We start from the raw sequence: 27,245 nt of genomic DNA on the forward strand, positions 1-27,245 counted from the left end.
GCCGATACAGCTGTAATCCTGGCATTTGGGAGGCTGAATTGAGATAGATTATCAGGTCAACCTAGGCTATGAGAACCAAGAAAATCAAGATAACCTGAGGAAGCGGGTCGAGGGAAACACAAAGATATCTTTGATGGCAATTTAGAGTCCTGTGCTGAAAAAGAGTATGCTGGAAAGTTTTGGAACTGGGCAGACAGATGATGTCAATGGGAGGAAAACCCCAAGACAGCAGGAGGGGAAGAAAGCTGAGCTTGCTAACATGCTGCTGGCCGCTAGAGAGAAGGAGGTGATGGAGCTAAGGAGAAAGTCAATATTATGAGCCAGCTGAGGAAGGCACCATGCAGCATGAAGCTGCTGACAGGGGTGGAATGTTTGCCCAGTGGTGGTTGGCACAGCCACCCTAGGCTTGAGACTTCAATAAAGAGCAGGGGTGTAGATGGTTCAGTCACCATGGGAAACACGCAGGCCAGGTGGGGTTTGAATTGCAGAGGAGCCTAGATCGAAGGCTGGGAAAGCACTTCATTTGCCCTGAGCTAGATGACGTAGACATCAGGGGTGATGGGCGAGGCACAAGGACACCTGCCCCTGTGGGCCCAGGACTGCATGTCCATTTCATAAGGGTCTCGCCTTCTCGAGCAGAAAGGACCGAACTAGGTCTCCACCTGGGAGAATAGGCTGGGTGGTGTTGCCTTTTTGATGTCTATAGAAATAACTGCTGGAAAAGAAAAACCGTCCTATAATTCACAATCCCAGAGCACCTAGACAACAAAGAGGATCTAATCTACATGGGAAGTAGAAAAAGACAAGATCTCCTGAGTAAATTGGGAGCGTGGGGACCATGGGACAGGGTAGAAAAGGAGGGGAGAGGGAGGGGAGCGGAAAAAAATATAAAGCTCGGTAAAAACAATTTTTAAAAAAGGAAATAATTGCTGGAGATGCTAAAGACTGGGTACTGAAGGGTATTGGGGCTGACATTTGCCTAAGCTGAGTATTGTGCTGAGCCTATCATTATTGCACAGCTGTTGAGACAGGCGGACAGAGACACTCTGCTCAAGGATGCACAGCTGGTACTCCCATTCAGTCTCAGTTTGATTGCAAAGCTGTTCTCTTAGCAATGCCTAGGAAGAGTTGTAAGTGTACAAACGTGTGTGTGTACATATATATACATACACTCTTCAAAAAGGTATGTATACACGGGGTGTGTATGTAAGTAAAGATGATTACTGGCAAGCCTGGTGGCCTGAGTTTGAGGTCCAGAAACCACACCGTGGGAGAGAACTGACTCCTACAAGTTGCTCTGACCTCCACATATCCGCTGTGGTATGTTGTGCACACACACAGTAAATAAAACTTTTTTTTTCCCCAGTGAGATAGCTCAGGGACAAGAAAAGCTCTTTCCATCCAAGTCTGACAACCTGAACTTGACCTCTGGAACTCAGGGGAAGGACAGAACTGACACCCACGTTTGTCCTCTGACCCTCACATATTCCCACACCCCAATATATTAGGGGCTGAGCAGATGACTCTGCGGCTAAGAACTTTCTGCTAACTCATGCTGTGCACAAGGACCTGAATTCAAATTCCAGGCATGGTGGTTTGTGCCCGTAACCCCAGCACTGTGGGGGATAAGCAGAGAATGATAGAGCAGGGTAGCCAGTGTCATAGCCTGTGCACCTGCACACACACACACACACCCGTTTGTCCTCTCGAAGGACTAAGCCAATAGCCTTAGGCTGCCCCCTTCTCCACTTACCATGTTGTTCCAGAGGGCAATGGCCATCTCAGCATGCCCACGTTCTGAGAAGTGGAAACAGTCTTCAGAGAAGACGGTGAGGTCCATGTCCCCTTGCTGTGACCAGAGACGGGGAGGTTATCATCGGGATGGGAGCCGCCTGATTCCCTTCCCAGCAGGTAACACAGCACTTCCCCTCCTTCCTATTCTGCTTCCTCCAGCTTCAGACACTGTGGAAAACCTCATAGGTTTTGGATTTGCATCCTAGCAAACATGAATTATAGCTTTCCCAGTTAATTCCTGTCCTGGAAATGAAGAGGTGATGATTCTCCTCTGGGGTGGGAGGTAACTTGGTGGGGGTACGTTTGGTCACTATTCATTTTACTGTTTCTAAGAATGTCTAAGTTCTAATCATACACACACATACACACACACACACGAAAAAGAAGTACCTTTGGGAGTCTTCCTAGAGCAAGGCAATAAAAATGAGGGCAGCATCCACAGGCTTCCTCGAAATAGCTGAAGCTTACCTCAGTCAGTGGGATGAGGGTTTGCCGGAAGAAAGGCTGTACGACAGCTGCGAAGTCCTCACGCTGCATGTACTGGGGCCAGTAGGAAAGCCCGGAGATGCCACTCTGTGGATGAAGAGGCTGCTTCACCCGACTGGCAAGGCTAGACAGGGTCTACTTTAGCTGCCATGGGTTGGTTGTGACAGGAGTGAACCCACGCTAGACAAAAGGAACTTAAAGGGGCTGTGCAGGCCCGTACATGGATTCCTCCTGCTTGTAATGAGTTCCCGCATCAAGAGCCCTGGCTAGAGAAGTCCTCCACTCACAGGCTCTACTGCTTTCATTTTGAGACTAAATGTGAGTCGCTGATGGCCTTACATTGGCCACGGGTCCAGCTGCCCTCACTGCGTGGGGAGAATCTCATCAGCTCTTCAAGACTCTAGGAATGTAGGATGGCAGGGATAGAGAGCCCATGGGTTTCGGACTTAAGTACCAAAAACGTGGGCTATTAAAAGGATTAAATTAAGCTGGGCGGTGGTGGTGCACACCTCTAATCCCAGCATTTGGGAGGCAGAGGCAGACAGATCTCGGTGAGTTCAAAGTCAGCCCGGTCTACAAGCAAGTTCCAGGAGAGCCAGGACTGTTACACAGAGAAACTCTGTCTCAAAAAACAAGGATTAAATTAGTTGCATGTATATGATCTGGGGAGGTTGCCGCGGTGAAGGAAGAGGGAGTCATAGGGGCTTCCAGAAGGAATATTACTTTATCATTGGCCTCATGAAGAGGGATTGGTTTGCAACAAGGCTTTGGGTAGGCTGATCATAAAGGGTAGCACAGATGTGTATGAGTGTTAGGGGAGCAGAAGCCAGTGGGGCTAAGCTTTCTGCTCATAGGGAGGGGGATGTGGGAGCCAGGGACACTAACTGTTCCCCTCGTAATGGTTCTAGGAAAGGAAAGAGGCCTCTGTGTGTGACATCTACTCTGATGGCTAATGCCGTTACTAGCTCGGGGCTGACCCTGAGCCAGGAGGCAGGGTTTCTTCCAGCTGTCCCCTTGGGATCGCTATTCCATCTTTCCCTGACCGTGACATCTAATTTGCCTGGCTAAATACTTTGAGAGATAGCCAGTGATTCCCTCAAATGCAGGTCCTATCAGTCAACCCCTGGTGAACACACACGTTCTGAGTGTCCCCAGAGAGCACAGCATGGAGCCCCATCCTGGACGGGAGGAAGAGAGCGTCAAGTCACCTGGAAGTTCCAGTTCACTTTCTTCAGCTCCTGCATTGCTTTGGGGTTGTGAATACGCTCAAAGCAACTGCAGTTCCTAGGAGACAAAAGATCTTGCATTGAGGTTTCCTTGGGGGAGGCCCAGCGGTGCCCCCACGGGAGTTTCTGCCCACAGGGAGCTGCCTGTGCTGCTCAATGGATGTGGAAGGTGGGGAGGTGTGGGGCTTGACACACTAGTATCCCTATGTTACTTGCATCCAACTCACAGAGCCCTAACTCAGGAATGAGGTCAAAAAAGGTGTGTCGTGGTTGGGACTGTCAACATTCCCTAAAATCTCGGGTGCAGAACGAAGGCTTGGTCCCAACTTTTGGCACTGTGGGTGGTGGTAGATCGAAGAGGAGGTGGAGCCTACTCGAAGGAAGTAGTCACAGAGGTCATGCCCTTTGTTCTCCCTCCACTTTGCCTTCTAGCCTCCATGAAACGAGCAGTCATGCTTCCCACATATCCCCACCAAACACTTGTCTCGCCATAGGGTCAAGAGACCATGGACTGAAAACCCTGAGACCAACAGCCAAGACAACTCTGTTCTCATGGATTGTGGGAAGTATTTTGAGGCACTGGGATCTTTATAAGACACTTGTTTACAGTTGGAAGGATAGGTCCCTACGGCAAGGTCTCTTCCTCTTGTCATGGAGGCCCTCCGTCATCCAAGATGACTATTTCTCAACTCTTGGAGAAGGGGAGTTTTGGAGAAACTGATAGCTCTAACCTCACTCCCCACAGCCCTGAGGCTTCTCAGCTCTACGGCTGAGTACTGGGGAGTCCCTCAGGTGAGTGACGGCTATCGGAAAGCCTGAAACCCCTTTGACAGGGTGGAATGTGAGGCATGAGAGGGACTTCTCTTACTAACCATGACCGTTCCACCTGGGGACCCGATTCCTTAGCTACCTTTAGAGGGCACCCATTTGCCATCAGACAGGACCCCTTAGCCACAGCTGCAGAAACTGAGTCCCTGAGATGAATCCTTTGAGCCTTCATGCCCATGAGGAGCTGGCCTCCAAGTTCTGATTTTGAGGATGGGAGAAAAGGTATCTTCCTAGAGCCTGTTCTAGCCCATGAGTGTATTTCCTGTTGATGTTGCTTTGGGGGAGGAGTTACCCCTATTTTATAGGCAAGTACTCAGAAGTCCAGAGAGATTGTGGGTTCAGGTCCAATTGTTCCCCAGCAGCCGAGCCAGGATTCTAAGAACACTGGAAGTGTCCTGGAAGCTCACTGTCCTCTGCAGGGAGGGGTGGACTTTGGAATCAGAAGTGCTGGGGAGGCTTATGGGCTATTTGGTGTGTCTCACTGTGTAGAAAAGGAAACTACTATCTAGGGAATGGAGTAGGCATTGGGTTCTATAGTCAGTTCCAAGTGTTTTCTAAGTGTTCCTGGCTCCTGGCCCTGCCCACCCCAGGCAACCATGCTGTGCACACTTACTGAACTGCCAGCGGCATGGCACACTTCCCACCTTCACCCTGGTACAGGCCAGCCAGCTCCATGACCTCCACCACATTGATGAAAACCCTAGGAAGCTGTGAAAGGCAGAGGCATGGATTTTATGAGTTCAAGATAGTGGGGGTTAGGAAGCCTAGAGAACAGTCTTCAATCTAACCTGGCCCACCTGAGATTACCATCTGAGAAATGGATGCCCAGGGAGGGGCCTGTGTAATCGCAACGACTCTTTAGTACCTCCCTTCATCAGACAGAAAAGTTGATACCCAGATACCCAGCACGAATGAACGCCACAGTGTCTGCCCTCAAACCCAAGGCAGTTGGCTCTAGCAGGAGCTCTTTGCTATATGCATTATCTGGCTTTTAAGTCAGTTAGAAGCTGTCCCGCAGAGAATTGGGTTCAATTTGCCTAGATGCTAACCAAGGCCCTCCACACATGGCAGCAGTGGGAAAGAAAGCAGGGTTGCTTGCAGGACCAGGAAACAGGCTGCTCGCTACCCACTCCTACCTCCTTATAGAGGATGTCCAAGGCCTGCTGGATGTGCTTGATATAGTCATCGACTAACTGGTTCTCCTGTAAGGGAAAAGGAGGCTTGCTGTAGCTTTCTATTCTGGGAGGGAGAATCAGCTCTTCCTGAGCTACTCCCGTCCCCCAAAGTCCTGCCTTCTTGCATTCCCGAGAGACCTGGTGGTGTTCTTTTTCATAAACATAAGCTCTACAGAGCAGAGACAAAATTGTTTCCATGAGGGCATTTCCAACACCGTGTGTCCACGGGCAGCTCTGCTATCCTCTGGTTTCCAATGAGCCCCACAATCTAGGACCCAGCTATGCTGAAAGCCCCGTTGTGGGATATTATACACAGTGTGAAAATGTATTGCTGTGATTGCTGTGATAAAAATCTGAATGGCCAACAGCTAGGAAGAAGTTATGTGGGACTTCTGGAGACAGAGAGGACTCTGGGAAGAAGGGTGGAGTTGTCAGGCAGATGGAGAGGAAACAGGAGGTACAAGATGGAAGAGAGGTCATGTCACGTGATAGAATGTAGATTACTATCAATAGGTTACGTTTTTAAGAGCTAATTAGGAATAAGCCTAAGGTATAGGCCAAGCTTTTATAATAAGTCTTCATTATTATTTGCAGTAGCCATCCCGACAAAACAGTATGATTACAAAGCCCCAGGGGTTAAGTCTTTCTCGTGTACCCCAGGCCTCTAGTTCTGGGAAAGGACTGAGGGAAGAGTCTAGAAGAGCTGAGCCTGTGTGAGGAAGATAATCACACTGGGTTCTGGAATAGTCGCTCTCTGTGATCCACCAGGAGCGAAGAGCTGCCTGCCCACCCCCAACAGTGACCATCAAACACTCTACCACATCCTCCAAGTCCTGGCAGCTGCCTTTCCCCAGCCAAATAAAATACAGGATGTCCCTAGCTTAGAACAAGATGTATTCTAAAAGGGAAAGTTTCCAAGTGCTTGTAAGTCCAGACATGTGTCCCCACAGAGACACATCAGGAATGGGGTCAGCTCCCAGGCCAGCTGGCTGGTTAACTTACCATGGTCCTGAAGGACAGCAAGGACACTCTCAAGTTTGCTTCTATTTTTTTCCAATTACATTTAGAAGATTGTGTTACCTTCCCTTCCAAGAGAGGGCAGACTCTAAGCAGGCACAAGATAATCACTGGCCACCTATCTACCAGAAAGTGCCATCTGTATGTCCCAAGGAGGCCCTGCCCCCAGGGCGTGAAGATTGGGTCCTTCTAGATCTTTCTTCTGGGTGGGGAATCACTTAGGCAAAGCTCCTTCTAGATCTTTCTTCTGAGTGGGGAATCACTTAGGCAAAGCTAAGTCTCACTTGCTCTGTGTGAACCAGAGGCTGCTGGGGTGGAATCAAACGCTCAAGGTGAGGAGCCCAAGGTGAGGAGGACGGGGGTCAGCAGTTTCACTCTCGTGCCCCAGTGGGGCTAGACATCTACTTACCGAGTTCTCACAGTAATGACACAGGTCATTGCCCCCAACAAAGAGTGTAACCAGCTTCCAGTCTTCCTTCAGGTTGATTGTCTGAGGGGACAGATCCTGAGGTTAGGGTTTGGGGACACTTGCTAGTGATGCTAGCCATGCTATGTAGTCAGTTCCTCAGGAATCTTTTTTGTATCACACAAAAGTCTGAGGACTCCTCCGTCACCATGGTGCCCAGAAGATGGCACTCCTCTGTGAGAAGTGTGTGTGTGTGTGGTGGGGGGGGGGTCGTCTTCTCATACACAGGTGACAGGCTATTTTCTCCCCACCACCAATCCTCTTAAAGTGCTAGAATGATTGTGTCTCACATTGCCCCAAGCTCTCGAAAGGCCTCACGGGTCACCATGTTCCTTCAAAGGAATTTGTGTCAAAAGACAGAGCTTGGGGACAAAGTTGGGGCTCTTACGGCCTGGGTTCATGGAGGGAGAGCCCGGCAGGGTAGTATGGTGGGGAAATAGCAGGAAGGCCCAGGAGCTGTTGCGCCCCACTCAGCCTCCACCATAAAAGGAGTCCTCCAGAAGCCACAGTCTACAGTGCAGGAACAGTAGAAGAAAGAGGGGCAGGGAGGGGGAGGGGTTGGAACGGGCAGCCTATTTTTAGTGCTTTGTGTTTATATAAGAGGGCTCTGGGAAGCCAACTCTGGGATAAAGAGCCCAAGGCCTGTGATCTTGGCCAACTCCCCGCTCCACCTTGTCCTCCTGCAGCCAGTCCCCGGGCAGGGTGCCAGGCAGACCGCCTGTGAGCCCCTTGAAGATCGGCTGAAGACAAGCTGAGGGGTTCATCAGGCCCTGCATCTCCCCAGCTAGAGGGAAGAACACCTTTTAGGGGGTCTGTACTCACAGGTGTGGCTTTCATTTTCTCCACCAGAGCCTTGGCCTGGGCCGGCATGTCCCTAGAAGGGAGACACGTCACTATCAGAGTTGCTCGGCACGGAGGCCTGAAGCTTGACTCCACGAAAGCCGCTCTTCCCAGTCAGCCTGTGAGGTTCTGCTCTGCAGACGCGTCACAGGCTTGTTCTCATCAGGAACCTGAGTCTACACCGCTCCAGACCCTGCTGCCCCTGCTGCCCCTGGGAAGGGACCAAGGCCTCGCTGGTCTCTGATCCAGGATTTGGACAACATTCTCAGCTACCCGCCCCTTTATCTACAAGTCTTTTCACTACAAGCTGAGCCTGTTTGATTCTTGGTTGCCTGTTTTAAAAATAATCTTTTTTATTTTTGAAAAAAGTCACATTCCTAAATTAGTCCCCGGATTTCTCCTCTCCAGGCCTGATGGCTCCGTTCACTGCTACGTCTGAGCCCCGGCAGCCAATCCTTTGGTCCCTGTCACCCTCTCCATTGCTACTTGGATTTCGACACCATTATTCCCCCCTCCCTTCCAACAAGACAGGATAGGAGAGACATTATGGCCAGGATCCGGACTCCTTGTCTCTCCACTGTTTGTCGTAAAGGACAGCACACTGTTAAGTTCTAGATACTCAGTTATGTGTGGCAGTGGAATAGCACACAGCATCGAACAGGAACGAGGCATCGCTGTACTTGGCAACAGGGATGGGCCTCAGGTAACTGAGTGACAGGCATGCTCACTGCATGAGAGAGGCCATTGTCTCGCAGGTAGACAGGTATCCAGGCTTCCCAAATTGTGTGCCTTTGAATACGTGTGGTTTACTGTGGGTCTGTACACCTCAGTGACGCTGCTTCCTTAAAAAGACATGTGTTGAGCCCGGTGTGGTGGCACACACCTGCAATCCTAGCACTTGGGATGTAGAGGCAGGAGAATTGGGAGTTGAAGGCCAGCCTTGGCTACATGGTGACTGAGAGGCCAGCCTGGGCTACCCTGCCACAAAACAACACAATTGATCTGAGAAGTTAGGGGAGCAAAGGACACACAGACAACATAAAGAGCCAACACGAGATGGTTACAGGCTGAGCGTGGACACAGCGGGCAGATACTGGCGCCATCTCTGCCCTCCTCACGGAGAATTTATGCACCCAAGATTATAGTGACAGGGACAGAAGTTATAAAGTAAAGGCAACCACAGATACGCTGTAACTCCTGACAGGCCCGAGTCAGGCTCCAGAGTGAAACAGAGATGAGGCCTTCAGGTTCCATGGGAGGCGCCTTTTCCGTGCCTCCCCCCACAGCCAGCTGCTTCCTATTCCTCAGGCCCTCACCACGCTCCTCTTTTCCTGCCTCCTTAGCCACAAGTCCTCCATCTTGTCTCTCCCTTCCCTCCAGAGTCTGGGGTCTCTCCTTGCAGCTGTTTGCACAGGTCCCAGGCCCGAGACACATGTTCTGACATCATCCTGGCTCCCCAAGTACTTTAGGAGAAGCAGCTGGTCCCAGTCTGCAGTGTTGCTGTACACAGCCCCCCCTTTCCCCCAAAGTTAGCTGCTCTTTGTCTCCTTCCTTGGCTGGACTAATTCTTCCAGAGCCTGGACTTTACCTTTGGAGTCTGTGGCTATCACTCGGTAATGCAGACACTGAATGCATTTTTGCTTGATGATTAATTAGCTACTGAATAAAAATTTGAAACTAAATTTCCTGAGAATGGCAAGCTTTTGTATGCACACGGACTATATGCCATACACAATCTTTCCAAGACTTATTTATCTCCTTTAATCCTATGACAGCTCAGAGACAAGTTCTATGATGACCTCCTTAGAGAGAAGAAAATTAAGACTTAGAGATGCTAAGCAACTTGCCAAGGTCACACAGCCAGTGCGTTTCTGAGTAGAGACTTGAACACAGGACGTCTGATCTCTGCGGACCTGGCAATTAGATGGGTGCTGGGAATTCAAACTCGGGTCTCTCATGTGTTATCTTTCTCTTCAGATGAACTTCCACTTATCCACACTGACAAATGACAGGGTCAAAATGAGAAAAAGAACAATTCTCAAACCTTACTTAAGCCAATGGCTTCCTGTCGCTTCCCCTCAACACTGGACATGAGTGATGCCTGAGGGTGCCAGCTACATCCTACCACGGCCTCTGATCAGGCAGAGATGCTAAGTAAGACAGTAAGGAAAGGGAAAGGTGGGAGACTGGGGAGATGGCTCAGTGGGTAACGCACTTGCTATCCAATCATGAGGACTCGGGTTTGAATCCCCAGCGACCACGTAAATCCAGGTATGACGGTGTACACCTGTGATCTCAGTGCTGAGGTGTAGGCTGTGCACCCCTAGAGTTCACCAGCCAGCTAACCTTGCCATATTGGTGAGCTCCAGGTTCATAGACCCTGTTTCAAAATTTAAGTTGGAGAGGGCAGTGAGTTAGTTAGCTCAGTGGGCAGACAACCTGAGTCCGAGTCCTGGAAGCCATGATGGAAGGAGAGAACCGACTGTTCAAAGATGACTTCTGACCTCTACACATGCTCTTCCCATGTGTACCCCACATCACACACACACAAACAATAAAATTACAAGACTGGAGAGATGGCTCAAGAGTTAAAAAAAAAATGCTTACACAGGATAATCATCCTGTTCCTACGCCAGGCAGCTCACAACCACCTGAATCTCCAGTCCTCTCTCCTGGCTTCTGTGAGCACGGGTATGTGCACACACATGCACACACACAAGGTAAATCTTTAAAGCATAAATTTAAGGTAACGAGTTCCTGAGCAAAAGGTGACCTTGTCCTCTGGCCTCTAGCTGTAGGAACATATGTGTGCACATGCACCTGAATGCACACACCCACACGCGTGTCCGTACCCCCATTTCCCCATGAAGGGGTGGAGGAGGAAGAGACTGAGGAGTCAGCTTCTGATAAACAAAGCCTGGACTCCAGTAATCCTAACAGTTAAGTAGGTGCTGGCACAACGGCGCACAGGCCCAGTGTTTTGTAGGCAAATAAGTCTTCCCTCTTGTGACACTGGATATCAACACTTCTGTGGCACCAAGATTCAAGCTGAGCCCTGGGCCTAGCTGAGGCTTTCAAAAGGAATGTTCTCTGTAAGTGGCGTGTGAGTCAAGCCTGTGCCGTCTCCCTGGTGACAAGAACGCAGCAACCCTTCTGCAAAGCAAATGCCCAGCACGCTCCACGCAGGAAATCAATGAACCCGGTCAGGCATTTCAGCCTTAATTATCTGGGTTGCTGTCAACAACAGAGATCCTAGTGAAAACAAACCACGGCCATGCTATTTGAGGGGCTCTGACATCTAACTCTCTAGTGTCAAAACACAGCTTTAAAAAAAAAATTCTTCTTTTAGATTCAAGGACACGAGGCAAGACAGAGAGAGAAGAGCAAAGGAGGAAGAGAACCGAGCAGTTTGTGATGCTGAGAGCCATTCTGCACAGGCGGTTCATGCCCCTGACAGATAAACTGGGTACTAGACACCGTGCCCCTTGTCACTTCCTGTTTCCCACCCTGATCTCATTGCTGGTCCCCACATCAACTCACTGAGCTCTGGCCCCTTCTCTGGCCATATTTAATCCTGCTGTCTCTTCCAAGGTACCGGTGGAGAATCCAAGGATGGAAGGGTTGAACTTCTTCAGTATGTCTTTAAAGATAGAGAAAGCAGAGAGCTCAGGTGAAAGGAACTGAGGTGGGCCTATTGGGGTCCCAAGTGTGTGGCAGGAGGGTCCTTATCTTTCTGGTGCTAGCTAACTCTCTTCCTGGCCGATAATTTCCTGTTTCTCCAACTCTAGGCAAAAGGCCCTGGCCTCGGTAAGGGTTATTTATGGTTGTGGTGCTGGGATCTCTTGGTGTGGGCTACTTACTAGGCAGTGTGGTATGGGTCTCCAACGTTCCATCTCCTCCAATGCTGGGGAAGAGAAAAGTAACTCTGTCAAAGTCACACAGACTTGCTGCCTCCTGAGTTGTCACAGGTAGGAGTCAGGCCAGAGAGATTTTTGTCCTTGGGGCATTGCTCCTACCACCCTCAGGGCTAATACAAACATCACAGAGTCTCCTTGGATATCAGAGTAGGGCCATGGGGACCTAGACCTGGCCCTGAGCAGGTGGCAGGGAGCCCACTTCTTATGCCCCTATAGAATATGATCTGTGGGACGTGAGCCATGGACACTCTTACCTCCAGGACAGCCCCCTCCAGGAGGTGGTTAGACTGCTGGACTCACTTGGTCGCGCTCCCGAGGCTGTCTGTGAAAAGCCAAGAGATGCTTACGAAAGGCTGTGACCTGGCGATGAGTTAGAGGGCCTTGGGGCAGGCCTTCTGGCCCTGTGTAGCAGCCAATACTCAGCGTGGCCTTCTCTAGGGAAGGGGCCCACTCTTCTGTTTTTCCACATCTAACGTCCCACCGATCCTTTCTGACACCCTCCCCTTCCCCAGTGAAGGTCCTTCCATTTGTACTGTTCATATTCCTGGAGGCACTCATGTGCCTGCTACAGACTACACTGGTATCGCATCTGACCTCATAGGTGCTGCCATGTTCCCTTCCTGCCACCAGGGAGGCCACAACTCTTGCATCTCTGTCATTTGCCTCTAACTCTGACACTTCCATGTGTCTCTCTTCCTGCTTCAGGGTTTAGACCCCTGGTGTTGGATGCCATAATCCAGCATTCACTTTCTGACCCCAACGTTTGCTTCCTGCATTTCTGACCACTCAACACCTCAGATGGAAGCATGTTGACCGGTTGCTACTTCCAAAGCCCCAAGGCCTTCAGCTGCTCTGCTGTCCTTGCCTCCCTCCTCCACCCCGTTCCTAGACTGTTGAACCCCCTCCTCCTCATCCCCAGAAACCCCTAGTTCCTTCTCACCCTTCCCTGACCACATTCTCCCTGCTATCCCCTCCAAGGCAGGGCCAAAGTCAAACTCTACCCTGTGGGGACATCATACCCTACAGTTACTTCCCTGTGTTCCTTCCTCGTCTCTAACTTCTTTTCTATGAAGATTTCTGAAGCTGCCATCTTATATTTTTCTTAATTAAAAAAAAAAGCAGTCTATCTTTGACATTTACCAAAGTAACATAATCAGTGAATTAAACAAAGACTTTAAAAAAAATAGTGGGCTGGAGAGATGGCTCAGCGGTTAAGAGCACTGGCTGCTCTTCCAGAGGACCTGGGTTCAATTCTTAGCATCCACATGGTAGCTTACAACTGTCTGTCACTCCAGTTCCAGGGGATCTGACACCTTTATACCAATACACGTAAGATAAATTAAAATGAGTTATTTTTTAAAAAATTAAGAAAAAAAACCAATTTAATATCACCATATGAATCTTGCCCCAAGGTTAGGGATGCAACTCAGTCTGTAGGGTGCTTGCCTGGCCTGCATGAAGCCCTGGCTTCAGTGCTCAGAACCAAATACATGGGGTTCAGTGGTGTGCACCCATAATCCAGCACTCCAGTCACGGAGGCCAAGAGGACTGGGAGTTTAAGGTCATCCTCAGGAAGTCTGATCCCAGGCAGCGCTACTTGCTGTCTTTCAAATAAAACAAAACAAAACAACCAATATTGCCTCAGCAGGGCCTGGTAGCTCATGCTTTATTATAATGCCAGCAGCTGAAAACCTAAGGCTTGCTGGGAGTTTGAGGCTAATCTGGGCTACAGACCATGTTGGAGCCAGTCAAGGCTTTATTGTGATCCCAACACACAAAGCAACACTGAAAGACTCGTGGCTCTGATGGTCTCATTCCTCTACTCTATCACCTCCTTCCCCTGCACGTGTATGCGCCCTCCCCCACCCCACGCCCACCCCCGGGTGAAGTCATGGTTGTCGGCCCGGTCTGTGCTCTTCATTACCTTCCCTTGTCTGGACCACAATGAAAATTTCTTCACTTCCTTCACTGTGGGGTGGCTTTGTTCCCACAAGAATGGACATGCATTTTCAAAGTCCCATATGTATATGTCACTTAGTCCCTCAAGATGCTCCTCCCCCATAAGTTTCTTGCTGCCTTAGCTGGAGGGCTATGACTGTTTAACGCTGCCTTTTAAGAAATGCTGAGAGAGCATGGTGCACAGAGCAGTAGCTAACCAGTGGTCTCATGCGAGTGGGCCAGGACAGTGTTTCCCTCTGTCCCTAAGGAACATGCCCTTAAGTGGGATGAGGAGCTCCGGGCAATGTGTAGAGAAGACCTGGCACTCTTTAGGACTGTGTTGACAGAGTTGAATTCAGGCAACTGTGGACTGATGGGATGTTAGGGAGTGGGGTGGGGTAGGGGGTTACATGGGAGTGAAGTTTAAGTAGGGCTAAGGAAGATGGTGGGCTGGGATCCATGCTTCATGCCTGGAAGGGGACTCCCTACTGAAGGCAGATGAAGAACCGGCTCTGCGAAGCCAGGCTAAACCCTGTGGGGCCCACCCTGGCCCATGGCTTAGTACTCACTGTCACAGAGTCACCCAGAGCTGCCACCACCTTGATGTCTGCTGGTCGGAGCTCATGGACTAGGAGAGAAGGGCAAAAGGAGAGCAGGTGGGTGTTGGCCTTTTACAGTATGAAGTAAACAAGACCAGTGAGTTTGCCACAGCCCACAACTTCCTGGGCTGTTTCTAGCCCAAGGCTTCACCAGCACAGCCTCTTCCATTCACTCAGAACGCTAAGGCTCTGAAGTGCATGATGCCATCAGGCGCCCTATGGGTGGCCTAGCAGAGTTCCAGCGTGGGTCACACGGAATAGGCAGCTAGGGCCACATCCCTGGTTGCACCTGTCTCACCAGTCAGGGAGGCCTGAGGAGCAGTGTTGAAACTCCAAAGAGTGAAAGTTACTGAGAGTAAGTAGTACTTGGGGAGGAGGCCTGAGCTGTTCCACATGGAAGGGAACCCAGCAGTAGCTACTTCCCTGTCTCTGTCTCCGAGCCTGAAGCTCTGCCTTACAATGAGACCAGCAAGGACCACTCTAGGGTGCACCTACAGGTCTCTCACCCGATTTGTGAAGGGTGTGTGATGATTGCACTTACCTGAGCTGGGCACACTGCTGGAAGGACTCTGTGTTGTGCACAGGAAGTCACTGCCCCAGTTCTGAGTCAGGAGGAAGAAAAACAGAGGGTCAATCACTCACGGGCAGGCAAAGTGCGCCCGAGAAGAGTCAGCCCAGGAACCTAGAAATACATCATTGGCCGGATGTATTGGGGGGGGGGTGTCAGAAGGGTAGGCATAGTAACTGTAGGTGTGGAAAAAGGAAATTAGAGAGAAGTAGGCTTTTGTGCACGTGCGTGCACATGCATGCACGCACACACGCACACACATACACACACAGAGACAAACACACAGAGCACAGCCTTTTTCTTCCCAACTCATCTACAATTGAATGGAGTCAGCAGCCACAAGACAAGGAGAGCAAATAGGGAATTTTTACAACTGGTTCTGCATAGGATACAGGTTTTACATGGCTAACATGAGCGATCACAGGCGTGCTTTGGGGTGTTTGGTGTGTGCTGTTAACACCAAGCTGATTGACATTAATTATGATGCGAGAGTCTAAACAACCACCCATTAAAATATTTTTATGAAAATACCAAAGTTTCATAATTGCAAAGCCTCTGGTTTCTGCACATCTTTCCTATTTGGCCTATTTAACTCAGAGCCATCAACCCTCCCCCCTCCCATGAGCAAAACCGACATCTGCCACACTGGACACTTTCAGTCAACTGTCCTTGTCTCTAATAAAGGGTAGATTTTCCAGGTGCCAGGGGGAGTCAGGGTGGGATGGGAGGCAGAAGGTACAGAAATGATAATTCAAGAGGACTGGTGAAGAACTAACATTGCCCAAATAGAAGTGCACTGGGGGTGCAGGAAAGCCTCCCCGCAATGGTTCGACTGATGGTGAGTAACTGTCAGAGCCTCAGAAAGGTTATCTAAAAACAAACTTTCTTACATCCCTCCTGGGCAAGCAAGAACTGTCAATCAAAACATAGTTTTCATCTCAGAGGGAGGGAGGATAAACTGTCACTCAAAACACAACTCTCCCTTAAAGGGAGAGAAAAACAGGAAAAAAAAATAAAAGAGTACCCATGGCTCAGGAACATAGATTTAGGTTCCCCGGATAATCTGTTTCAATGTAGAAACGATTCCGTGAGGTTTTTTATAGTCACAGAACAAAAGAAGTCCACTGATGGAGACATCAGGTATCTGGGTTACAGGAAACAAGGAAAATGCCCTCTCTGATGCTACCTGGTGACAGTTTGGGCTTTGGCGTTGATGGACGCTAGTGGTTCATCTGTTTGGTTAATGTATTTTTAAAAAGTTTCCCCTGATAGTCACAAGGATTTTGGTTGGGCACAGAGTTGGACAATGAACTAAGGGGACTAAAGACAGCACACAACAACTTGGTTCTGGATCTGTAACATTCAAGAAATCCTCTTCAACCTTGAAGAATCTTTGACATAAGTGCAGCTTTCATGGGGTGGGGAAGGAGGGGGGCTGCACCAAACTCTCTCCTAAACAGTTGCTTAATCCAGTAGATCCGTTTATCCCAAGGGTCTCCTCCATGGGTCACAGTGGTTTCCCCCATCTGTTCAGACGTTTTATGAAGTCAAGAACAACCACTTGGGAAAAGTGCAACTTTGAAAGAAAGTTCTAGAGTTACCACGCCATGGAAATCTCTGAGAGTTAAGCGTGTTCTATACGACACATACAGATTAGATCTGAGTGTGTACATCTGTTGCAAAGGGGAGGACACCATGCCGTGACCTCAGCTAGGACTGCCCAGGGTCCTGCCATCTTGCTATACGTACACAGAGTAGGTCCAGGATACCACCAGGACTTTGCAACAAAGGTTGTGTTGATGTTGCCCACTTTCAGCAGCAGTCTGCTAAAACAAGCAATACCCTTCTAGCCTGAGCTTTCTTCTAACAGAGAAAGAAAAGATCCTGAGATTGAAGGTCCAAGAGGACAGGCAGAGCCCCACTCTGTTCTCCATCGCCCATCCGGCGCTTAGCGTAGTGGTTGCTCCTCTTAGTATCCGATAGGGAAGTGGGACATGAACAGATGAATGCCTGGTTGACAAGGCTTTTCAGTCACACAGGACAATGAAAAGTCACTGGTTCAAGCAGGACTTTTTTCCTTGGGGTTAACATGAGTCAGAGAGAATTCAGGGAGCCTGAAGATGACACAGCTCCCAGCCACACGGCTGTACTAGGATGTCACACTTGACAGTTCCTTGGCACCTTCCACTAAGTCTATTCTCAGTGCTTTGGCTGGCTTATAAAAGATCTTTCTTTCAGGTGTGGCAGTTCCCACCTGTAATCCCAGCATTTAGGAGGCTGAGGCAGGAGGATCATTGTGAATTAAAAGCCCATCTGGGCTATAGAGCAAGATCATATTTCAAAAACCAAACAAAGACTTAAGCAAGGTGCACACCTGTAACCCCAGCACTTGGGAGGTGGGGTAAGAGAATCAGGGGCTCAAGATCATCCTTGGCTACAGGAGTTTTAGGACAGCCTGAGCTACACGTCACTCTATTTCAAAAAGCAAGTCTCCCCCGAGTCCCTGATGTCTGATATAGCCTCCATGCAGCAGCCAGAGAAGTCTCTTAAAGGTATGTACCAGATCCTCCAACCTCCCATGGCTTCTCTTAGCTCTTCATTAGAAGCCCAGCCTTCATGCCCAGTCACTGGGGCTGTGATCTGGCCCCTGGCACTGCTTTGATCTCATCCTCCACTCCCCTCTCTCACCACGTTTCCCGTGCCCTGACTCCAGCCACTCTGACCTTCCTTCCCTTCCTCAGTACGCTCAGCGTGCTTCCCCTCCTGCCTCCAGCCTCCAGCCTCCAAGCTTTCTGGCCCTTTGGTTTGGCCTTTTCTGGTCTTCCGGGCAGTTGACATCTTTTTGACTTGCATGTTTCAACTCAAGTCTCTCCTTCTCAGACAGACTCAGCAACCACGATGCAACAGAGTTGGTCCCTCAGTCTTTGGGTCTTTGTCCCATCTCCCTTCTCTGGGCAATGGCTGTCCCTATCGGAAATGATCACTTAGCTATGGCCTAGACGTCTCAACTCAGCGCATGGGACTCTGTAAGAGTGGAGTCCCATCGGTTTCTAACTCCCTAAGATTAGCGTATGGCACATAGCATACACTTACAGTATACACCTGTTACAGGATCACAGGTGTGAACTCTGTTGGGCTCTAACTACCCAGGTCAGGACCGTGTTACATGCCTCTCTACATCCCCACCAGCCCTCAGTATGAACATGAAATGCTTGTCCCGGTGGACCAGGGTGTGATGTGTACGGTGTGGTATGTCACAGGATCAGGAGAGCCAGCTTTGGGGTGTCGATCCTGAAAGCCACAGAGCTCTGAAAGTTCAGAGCAGGGCCAAGTGACTTGTATCCAGTTAAGGCTGGGGGGTGGGGGTGGGGGTGTGTGTGGATATGCGTCAGCTTCCTGTCAGGCCCCACCCCTGGCACAGAGATTCTTTCCCACTTGGTTTAGGGTTCCACATTCAGGACGTTGATGGCACTTCATGCCCCCTGCCCCACCCTGACACCCCTCCCCACTTCCACTGTCCACCTCTGCAAGGCTGAGATGCTTAATTAAAACAATGTCGCTAAGCCCAGGACGGCAAAGGTCAAGGCACTTCCTCTGCTTGGCCGCTGACGTCAGGTAGGCAACTTGAGAACACGTCAGGAGCATCCTGGGGCCTCAGTTCCGGACCCTTTTCTGTGCATTCCAATTCCCAGTATGTAAGAAGGGTCTATTTGTGCTTAAGCTAACAGTGAAGTCTGCACCACGCCCTGAGTCCCCGGCAGGTAGGACTGGCTTGTGTCTGAGAGACACAGACATGAGTCAGAGGTTACCTCAATGGCTGGCTCGGAAGGGTACGTGTAGTTACTGTTCCGGAAGGTTCTCAGGAAGGGCTCATCCTAGGAGGAAACAGAAATCACACTGAGAGGTTATCTAACAGCACGGAGTCTGTGCATGAGCTAACCGCCCTGACTTCTAGGTTTACTTATCAGGGTTCTGCATTGAAGGGCAAAGAGCTGCACAGACAGAACTTCAGTCATTTCTGGAAGGGTTTTTATAAACCCTTATTAACCAGGGAGGCACAAATAAAAGACTCAGAGAAAGTCTACACATCCTGCGGTCTGGGCTCCATGACCTCATGAAGACCCGAGCGAGCAATTACACATCTCCGCAGTACTCAGTCTTACCTGTTTCTTCTTCTTCTTTTTTTTTTTTTTTCTGGCAAAAGACTCACATTTCAGCACTTTTCCTTCTGAAGAAGGGTTATATGGTTATCAATATATTTTATCACCTGTCCTTTTTTTCCCCTTGTGCTGCGTGTGTTACCTCCTTTAAGGTGGCTTCCTGTATTTTCAGTCATTTCCCCCCCTGACTAACCCGCTCTCCAGGCAGGCCCTCCTCACCTGTCTGTGCTACAATCAGTGCTGATACAAGCCTTGTCAACACTCCCAGTCCACCCAGGTGAAGGTGATGGGTTAATCAAAGAAGGGAGGAGGCAGCAGGGGAGAACCAGGAGAAAAACAAACGAGGAGACACAAAACCAAGAGAAGCAAGGTCAGCTTAAGGTCTGGACCAGGAAACAGAAAGGTAGACTCACAGGACATGCCGGTGGAACAGAAAGACCAAGGCTTAGAAAAAAATGGGAACCAAATGGAAGAGGTTTGGGGAGACAAGAGGGGGAAAGCCAGATTGTTGGAAAAGATGTCCTTTCAATTTCAGGAGATGTAAACCAACTCTCCACCATAAACTCAGGTAGGAGAGGCTTTATCTTGGTCCAAGGAGGGGTAGCCATAGGAAGAGGAGGAAGAGGAAGAGATAGGACAGAAGAAAAGGAGGAAGGTTAAAATGCTGGGGCCAGCCAGGCGGGCATGGTGCCGCACGCCTTTAATCCCAGCACTAGGGAGGCAGAGGCAGATGGATCTCTGTGGGTTCGAGGCCAGCCTGGTCTACAGAGTGAGTTCCAGGACAGCTAGGGCTACACAGAGAACCCTGATGCTAAGGCCTGTCTCCCCTTTTCTTCGCAGTCTCAGCACTCTGATCTGAAACAGAGACCAGGGGCATGCAGGCGCTGTCACCAGTGCAGGACAGAGAAGCCTGTAATGGCTCACAGCATAGTTCATTAGGCCAGTGTCTCAGACCAGCGTCGTCAGTATCCCCTCAACAGTCACCCCAGGAGCGCAGCCTAGGTGTCCGGTTCCTGCACCCAGAGCAACACTGAGAGGAGGGCAGGGGAAGGCCTGTCCCCTCGGCACAAGGAGAAGGACATGAGACACTCCTAGGCCATGAAGACCGGCAGACCTCGAAGTGTGGAATTTGTCGAGGGAGCTGACGCAAGATGTGGGGACGTACATCCCTGGGGATAAGACTGGGCGTGGGTGCTAATTATGATTCTCCCTCCACAGAGAAGTCCTGGCTGGATCTGGTCCCAGGGTGGCCAGTATAGAAAAGAGCAGAAGACACAGTTCATTTCTATCTTTCTGGAAGAGCTAGAAGTCCCGTAACTATTTATCTGACCTTAGGAACCATGAGTTGGGGGAGAGGAGAAAGTGCTGGAAGGGATCTGAGGACAAAGGGACCTTGGGATTTTGCTTTTATTGGCTTTTGGTTGCTTGGTGTGCATGAGTCAGGCTGGTTTAAAGGCCTGGGGTGGAGCCGACTCCATGAGAGATTCCTGGCTGCCAGCCTGAACAGGTAGAGGGGAGGCTGCCCCGCGGTTTCCATGGGCTGTCAAGGAGGAAGAGTCCAGGCAAGAGCCAGCGGGGCTGCATGGCTAGATGGGAAGGTCTGCGGAGAAGGAAGGGGGCTTTTCTGATGGGCTATGGATACATCAGTCCCCTCCCTGCTTTCTTTGGTAGGAGCAGTAAGCGCATACCATATGTAGCTTCCAAGAGGAAATGTGTTGTAAGGGTCTGGAAATAGAGGATTGGTGTCTGGGAAGTTAAAAAAAAAAACAGAGGTAGAGTGAGAGACTGAGGAAGCTGGAGCTATGACATTCAAGGGGGGCGGGGCGGGATTCTAGAAATAGATCAGCTTCCCAGTGAGGATGCCCACATACCCAGAGAAGACCATAAGATGGACAGGGAAATCTGAGAGGGGCCTCGTTTTCAGGGCTAGAGATAGAAATGCCATTAAGAGGTAGGAAGGGAGGCAACCAGAAAAAAGAAAAGAAAAGAAAAAGAAGGCTCCTAAGCTTTCCCAAGTCAGGGAGGAACAGATTCCAATGAAGAGGAACTTAACTGTGACAGGTTAATAAATAAGGACAGAGCTTATTTCCAGATGGCTCAGTAGGGGAAAGAAGGGCAGGGAGACAGTTACGGTAGGGAATGGTGAACAGTCCACAGTTCACCCCACCTGCAAACCCATCCCCAAACCGCGGTGCAGTGCGCTGTGATGTCACCCTGCCTGGCACAGCACAATGTGGTAGCCGTGAGGCTGGGGATGGAGGAGGAATGGGCACTTCTGGAAGCGCTCACTCCTAACTTGCTGCCTCCGCCCCGCCTTCATCCCCCAGGTCCTGCTTGTTGCTTCTATGTTTAGATACAGCCTGGATGAAAATATTCACTGCCTGGCCTCCCATCAGCTCACACTGAGATATGGGTGGACTTGTGCATGGCTCCGAGGCACATGGCAGCAAGCAGATGGCACCTGAGACACTGTGCAGTGAAGCTGGGCTGGCCAACAGATGGGCCCTTTTGGAACGGGCTCCAGGGTTGCTTAGCAACAGCTTCTCCTGGGCTGGGCTTTTACAGGCTCTAGGAGGCTGGGTCTTACCTCACCTCGTCAATAGTTAGGGTAGATTCTTTGCAGAATGGAGGAGGTAAGCTTGAGACTCTAGGTAGAGCATCCCTTTTGGGGGCGCCCTGCCTGAACCGGGACAGAGAGGGGCATAATTTGTCTTGGGGCTCACAGTGAAGAAATTCTCCCTGACCCAGAGTTGGGACCTCAATTTAGCATCTAATATATTTGTGGGGAAGAAGAGCTCATGACGGCTGAGATTTGACACTTTGGAGGGGACTCTTGTAGTTGATATTCAGTGTTGTCCTATAGCTTATTAAAGGGCTGAAAAACTCAACAATAAGTTGGGGAGATGGCCCAGTTGGTAAAGTGTTTGCCACATGAATTATGAGGACCTGGATTTGGACCCAAAACCCATACATGAAGCCAGACGTCAAAGTTTGAGCCTGCAGTCCTAGACCCCCGGGGCGGTAGAATTGGGAGGATCATGGGACTTACTAGTTAGCCAGTCTAGTCAAGTTGTTAGCTCCAAGTTAATTAGGAAAGCCTGTCTTAAAACTAAGGTGAAAAGCAGCTGGAAACATCCACCATCCACCTCTGGCCTCAGTGAATGCATGCATACACACCCATACATACAAGAGCACATAAACAGAAGGAAAATGAAATTCTTATACCATGATCACTGCTTTAAGTCCTCAAATGCCCCTTACTGCCCAGGTTGTCCAGGCTCTTCCACCTCAGTGCCCCTGGGCAGCCTCAGGAAGTGGCTGTGAATATGTTCGCACATGGCATAGAGGGGCCTCACCCAAGCCCTTTTACCCAGCATCTGATCAATCGTTGGCACTCGAGCTACCCAGGCACACTGATAATCACGTGACTTGACTTTCTTCTTTGCCTGGGGCACTAGATCCAGCCATTGAGCCCTCTGCTCCACTGCTCTTATCCCCTCCTCCTGCCACTCTTGATCATGCTATATTAGATTATATAAGACAGATGGAAAAGACAGCAGAACGGGAGTGGGAGGCAGGATCGGGGCCTCCCCTTTTCTTGGGATCCCCAGCAGATATCCCAAGGGAGCTGCAAGCCTTCTGAGGCTCTGCCTGTCAAGGAGTGGATCGGGTGGGGCGGGGAAGGGGGGGGGGGAGGCTGGTTGCAGCCTGACCCAGACTGGAAACCCAGCCTCCCACACTAGGTCAGGCACTCTGCTTTTATGGCCACCAAGGGCTCTCTAGCCTTGGCCTTATTTGGTTAAAAAGCCATAAGACAAGACCAGAAGCAGGAGCTGAAGGCAATGGGAACGTGAACCTGCCCCCACTCCAGGCCTGAAATCACAGTTAACATATTCCTCCTTAAAAGGAGCCCTAAGCTGTTCCTCATGCCAGTTCAGGATGCTTCTCTTGAGCCCTGCCTGATGGCAGCTCGGTCTCTCCCTTTGTGCCCCCTGTTGCGGGCCCTCTTCAAGGGGAGAACACCCAGTCCAGGCTCTGGACTCCCGGGACCTTCTCTCGGCTCTTTCACCCACATCCAGACATTCCCATACGCTCCACACTCTCTTGCCTTCCTGGCTTCTGCTACCCAGGCTCCTCTTTCTTTGTGTGGACCCAACTTCATCACCCATTTTCAAGAAGCAGCTCAGCCAAATTTCCCTTTCCCCTGCCCCCAAGTCCATCTCTCAGCCTAGGGACGGAGCAAACTCAGTTGGAGGAGTTGGAGGAGGAGAAGGAAGAGGAAGGGGGGGGGGAGGAGAAAAAGGAGGGGGAGGAAAAGGAGGAACAGGAGGAGGCAGAGGAGGGGCAGGTCTGGCCAGTTTCTGAGGACAGACCAAGCAGTCCCTCCTTTACTACCTGGGTCGGGCAGGCCATGGCTATGAACGCTGTCAGGTCCAAAGTGTCTGTTTTCTTTCCCAGAGGTTCAAGCTGATCAGGAAAGAAAAGAGAAACACACCAAGTTTGTTTCTGCTCAAGTGAACATCAGAACTTCATTTTGGGGGTGTGGCTTTGACTTGAGGCTCTGTCAGGCACTGGCAAGTAGAATCCAGAGTCAGCTAGGTTCCCTGGAAACTCAAAACACTTCCTGTGTGACTGCGGAGGTGCTAAAGGAGACTGATTACATGGTTTCAGTGCCTAGCATACGTAGTGGTGTACCGCAAAGGGTGAATAAGTGAGGGGTTTCTGGTGTGTGTGTGTGCGCACACACACATTTATGAACTGGTGCCTGTGCTTGTATGGAGGTAAGAGATCAGTGTGTCAAAGGTTTTCCCCCACTGCTTTCCACCTTATTGTTTGAGTTAGGGACTCTGACTTGAACTTGGGAGTGTGCTGTTCCGGTTAGACAGGCTGGCCAGCAAGCTCCTGGCATATCCGTCCCTCAGCACTGGGGTTATATAGGTATGCCCACCCCCCAAACCCAGCTTTTACATGAGCCCTAAGGATCTGAACTCAGTTTACCCCCTCGGCCTTCTCCCCGGGGGGGCTCTAACAGAGAGGACAGCTGGCAGTGCAACCTGGCTGTGTCATCCAGGATTCTCTAGGGCCAAGCTGTAGACCGCTACAGCTGTGCCAGCTGTGGTTCCTCGGGCCCTTTGTGGGGTAAGACTACAGGGCCAGAAGCAGTCCTTTATCTTACCATATTGGCCCAGAGGGCTCTCGAGAGCCGAGAGTGGAACTTCTGGTTCGGGAGGATGCAGTCTGGGGCAAAGAAGGATGTGTCTGCTTGCCCATTCTGAAAGACACAAGCATACTTCCTCAAGGTCCTGTGGGGTTCAAGGGAGCCACAGGCCATGTGATTTTCGGGAATGATCACAACATACTCTCTTCCCTTTGGGACCATGCCAGGGACATAATGGCATTCCTACAGAGAAATAGCTTTGGGGGACCTCAAGCCGTACCCTCTCTGGCCTCCACATTTTCCATGTCTTATTTTAAAAATGCCCTGTTTGGGCACATTTGCATAATGCCTAACTCATGCTGGAAGTGGAAAAGTGTGTTTCTTAGTTCCCCAGGGAGTCTTGGGGAGTCCTGACAAGTAAATATTGACATCAACCTGACATGATCTGGACTCCCCAAAGAGACAAGCATCTGGTCATGTTGGTAAGAGATTTTCTAGACTGGGAGAATTGGGGGGGGGGGATCCACACCACATGGACTGGGTTACTGGACTGCCCATGGAGAGGAAGCTACCTGAGGACCAGCATCCCTAGCTTTCTGCTTCCGGGTAGTAGATGCAATGTGACCGGTTGCCTCATGTTCCTGCCTGGGCCACCCCTGCCAGGATACATTGTGTCTCTCCCTAAACTAAACTGTGATCCCAAACAAACCCTTTCCTTCCTCCGCTACCTTTTGTCAGGCGTTTTATCACACTGAAGAGAAGGGGAGCTAACACTAAACTAGCTAGGGTGGGGTGGGGGATGGGGTCAGGGCATGTCCTTCCTAACTCTTAGCCTCCATAGTTAGGCAGAGGACATTAAAGGGCATACCAAGTGGGCCTGCCCAGAGCTAACATGAGGCCAGCAGGTCACCTGACGCCAGCTCTTCTCACTGTAGGGTCTGGATACACCACTCTGTTCTCCTTCCAGCTTTTTCCCAAGTTGTCTGAGGTCTTGGGATAGAGGCTTTACCTACTCTGCCCACAGAGCTCTTGGGCACACGGACTTTGTGTCCCCCAAAGAGCATGGCCCCGGGGTGGGCCACATGTGAGAGAGACCACATACACGGCCCCAAGTCACTAACGTAGACCTGGATACCTGTAAGTCTTGCCTGTCTTTCATGCTCTATCTGATTTTAGGAAGGAGACAGCACGTCTGTTCACTGCTGTTCTGTGGGGTTCACGGTATCCCCAGAGGCAGCTGTGGCAACCTTATCTGTGGGATGCAGAATGCCTGTGTTCAGGTGTGCCTGCTAGCGGAGCATCTGCAGGGTTCTCTGCATCCGTCCCAGTCTCGTGCATCCCTGCCTGGATGACTGGCTTTCTTGCCAGATGCCCTGAGCAGTTCTCCCGCTCGAGCTCAAGATGGGGGGGGAGCATACCTCGAGGATGGGGAGTTTGGCATTGCGGAAAAACGGCTGCAGCACCACCGAGAAGTCCTCCCGGGTATCGTAGCGGCCTGACTCAACCAGCTGCCGCATGCTATTCTGGAAACACACATGCAAACAACAGCCATTAGCACAGGGGTGGGAAAGGACAAGTGGCACACAGCATCTCTGTCCCCGTCCCTGTCTCCAGACCCTTTAGACAAGGTTGCTCACTCAGCCTGATGGCAAATACCGTTCCAAAGAGTTTGGAAATGGGCATATTGTTTTAGTTTTTTGTTTGTTTGTTTTTGGTTGGTTTGTTTTTTTAAACATGCCATCTCTAAAGGGCTGGCAGAAAGTCCCACAAGGGGAAAAAAAAAAGAAAAAAAGAAAGAAAGAAAGAAAACACACAAATAAAAACCAGAGAAGACATTCCAGTGCTCGTCAGGCTACTAGCCTATAATCCCTTTTCTTATGGTCTGTCTGTGGGGACTGTGTGTGAGTGTGGAGTCCAGGAAAATGGGGAGAAGCTGGTCTCCAGTGTGGCTTCATGGGATACCCCAGGCCTACTGACTAAGAAGGAGGTTTCACATCCCCACCCCAAAGTTGCTTAGGCCACACTAATGTCACCTGGATGCTACTGGGGCTTTTCTAACCAAGGAAACAGACCCTCAGTCAGGTGGGGCAGAGGGAGGGGCCCAGGATGGCTGATGTCTTGTTCTATTTTCTTCATGCCTCCCTGCCTGGTGGGGGCTCTGGGCTGTCATGGGAAGGGCAGAGGAGGAAGACATGGAAAGGGGGCTCTCCTCTACCTTACCTGGTAGGACTGGGAGAAGGCCTTCAGAGTCCCCAGCTCCTGGGAATTCTCCCCCGGACTCAGAACACAGTTGCACAGAACACTGTATAAAAGGGGGAGGCAAGAAGAGCCATAGATGAAGCTCCATTCAGGGACTGCTTCTGGCCACCCAGAGCTGAGTGGGGTAGCAAGGCTCGCTCTGTCTTGTCAAGTCAAGCCCTGGTTTGGTAGCACAAGTGCCGGAAGGTTCTAAGGCACCTGTCCTAGGCCCTAGAGAAAGCGACTGGTGTGGGGTGGGTGGGTCTGCAGTTTGAATGAATCTACTTTAGCAAGCTCCAGAATTGGACTTCAGAGGCCAGGCCTGGCACAGTCTATCCAGTAAATGAACTCAGGCAACGAGAATGCAATGTTTAATTAAAAAATAAAATGGCAATGCATCCTGGGATTGGAGCAGGCCCACCAGGACTCTGATACTCATGTTCTGAGACCCCCTCCTCTAGTGCTATCCCAATGCCTTCCTTTGATTATGAGTTAGTTTCAATCACATGCACTTAACATAAAGAGGAAAGTTAAAGATGACCTTTGACATACGATGGCAGTCACATTCCAATATAAGCTCATGGTAACTTTATAAGACTGTCTGTTAAAATTCATTTTCTGGGCTGGGGAGAGGGCCCCGTGGTTTAAGTGCATTGCTGTGCAAGTGGGAGGACCAGAGTTTGGAGTCCCAGACTCCCCTGAAATGCCAGGTGGGCGTAGCAGTCCACCAGTAAGTACCCCCGAGGGAGGTGGAGACAGGATCCCTAGAGCAAGCCAGCTAGCGAGTCTTGCCCTATCAGTGAGCTCTGGGCTTGACTGAGACACCCTGCTTCCT

At 50.4% G+C, this 27,245-nt stretch overlaps 1 protein-coding gene across 1 annotated transcript in view; it reads right to left on the reverse strand.

Annotated features, from left to right (window-relative positions):
• Positions 1–27,245, reverse strand: part of Plb1 (phospholipase B1) — a 52,681-nt gene that overhangs the window by 7,910 nt on the left and 17,526 nt on the right. The window contains exons 18-34 of the mRNA XM_013354056.1: positions 26,393–26,474; positions 25,591–25,695; positions 24,191–24,286; positions 23,410–23,481; positions 18,664–18,729; positions 14,828–14,888; positions 14,257–14,315; positions 12,004–12,071; positions 11,693–11,736; positions 11,373–11,472; positions 7,815–7,866; positions 6,936–7,016; positions 5,471–5,536; positions 4,948–5,042; positions 3,489–3,564; positions 2,263–2,367; positions 1,754–1,849 (exon numbers count right to left, since the gene is read on the reverse strand). Of these exons, the coding sequence (XP_013209510.1) occupies positions 1,754–1,849; positions 2,263–2,367; positions 3,489–3,564; positions 4,948–5,042; positions 5,471–5,536; positions 6,936–7,016; positions 7,815–7,866; positions 11,373–11,472; positions 11,693–11,736; positions 12,004–12,071; positions 14,257–14,315; positions 14,828–14,888; positions 18,664–18,729; positions 23,410–23,481; positions 24,191–24,286; positions 25,591–25,695; positions 26,393–26,474 (1,324 nt within the window). The remainder of the gene's footprint in view (positions 1–1,753; positions 1,850–2,262; positions 2,368–3,488; positions 3,565–4,947; positions 5,043–5,470; positions 5,537–6,935; positions 7,017–7,814; positions 7,867–11,372; positions 11,473–11,692; positions 11,737–12,003; positions 12,072–14,256; positions 14,316–14,827; positions 14,889–18,663; positions 18,730–23,409; positions 23,482–24,190; positions 24,287–25,590; positions 25,696–26,392; positions 26,475–27,245) is intronic.

This window comes from Microtus ochrogaster, unplaced genomic scaffold, assembly GCF_000317375.1.
Source record: "Microtus ochrogaster isolate Prairie Vole_2 unplaced genomic scaffold, MicOch1.0 UNK26, whole genome shotgun sequence".
NCBI classification, from domain to species: Eukaryota; Metazoa; Chordata; class Mammalia; order Rodentia; family Cricetidae; genus Microtus; species Microtus ochrogaster.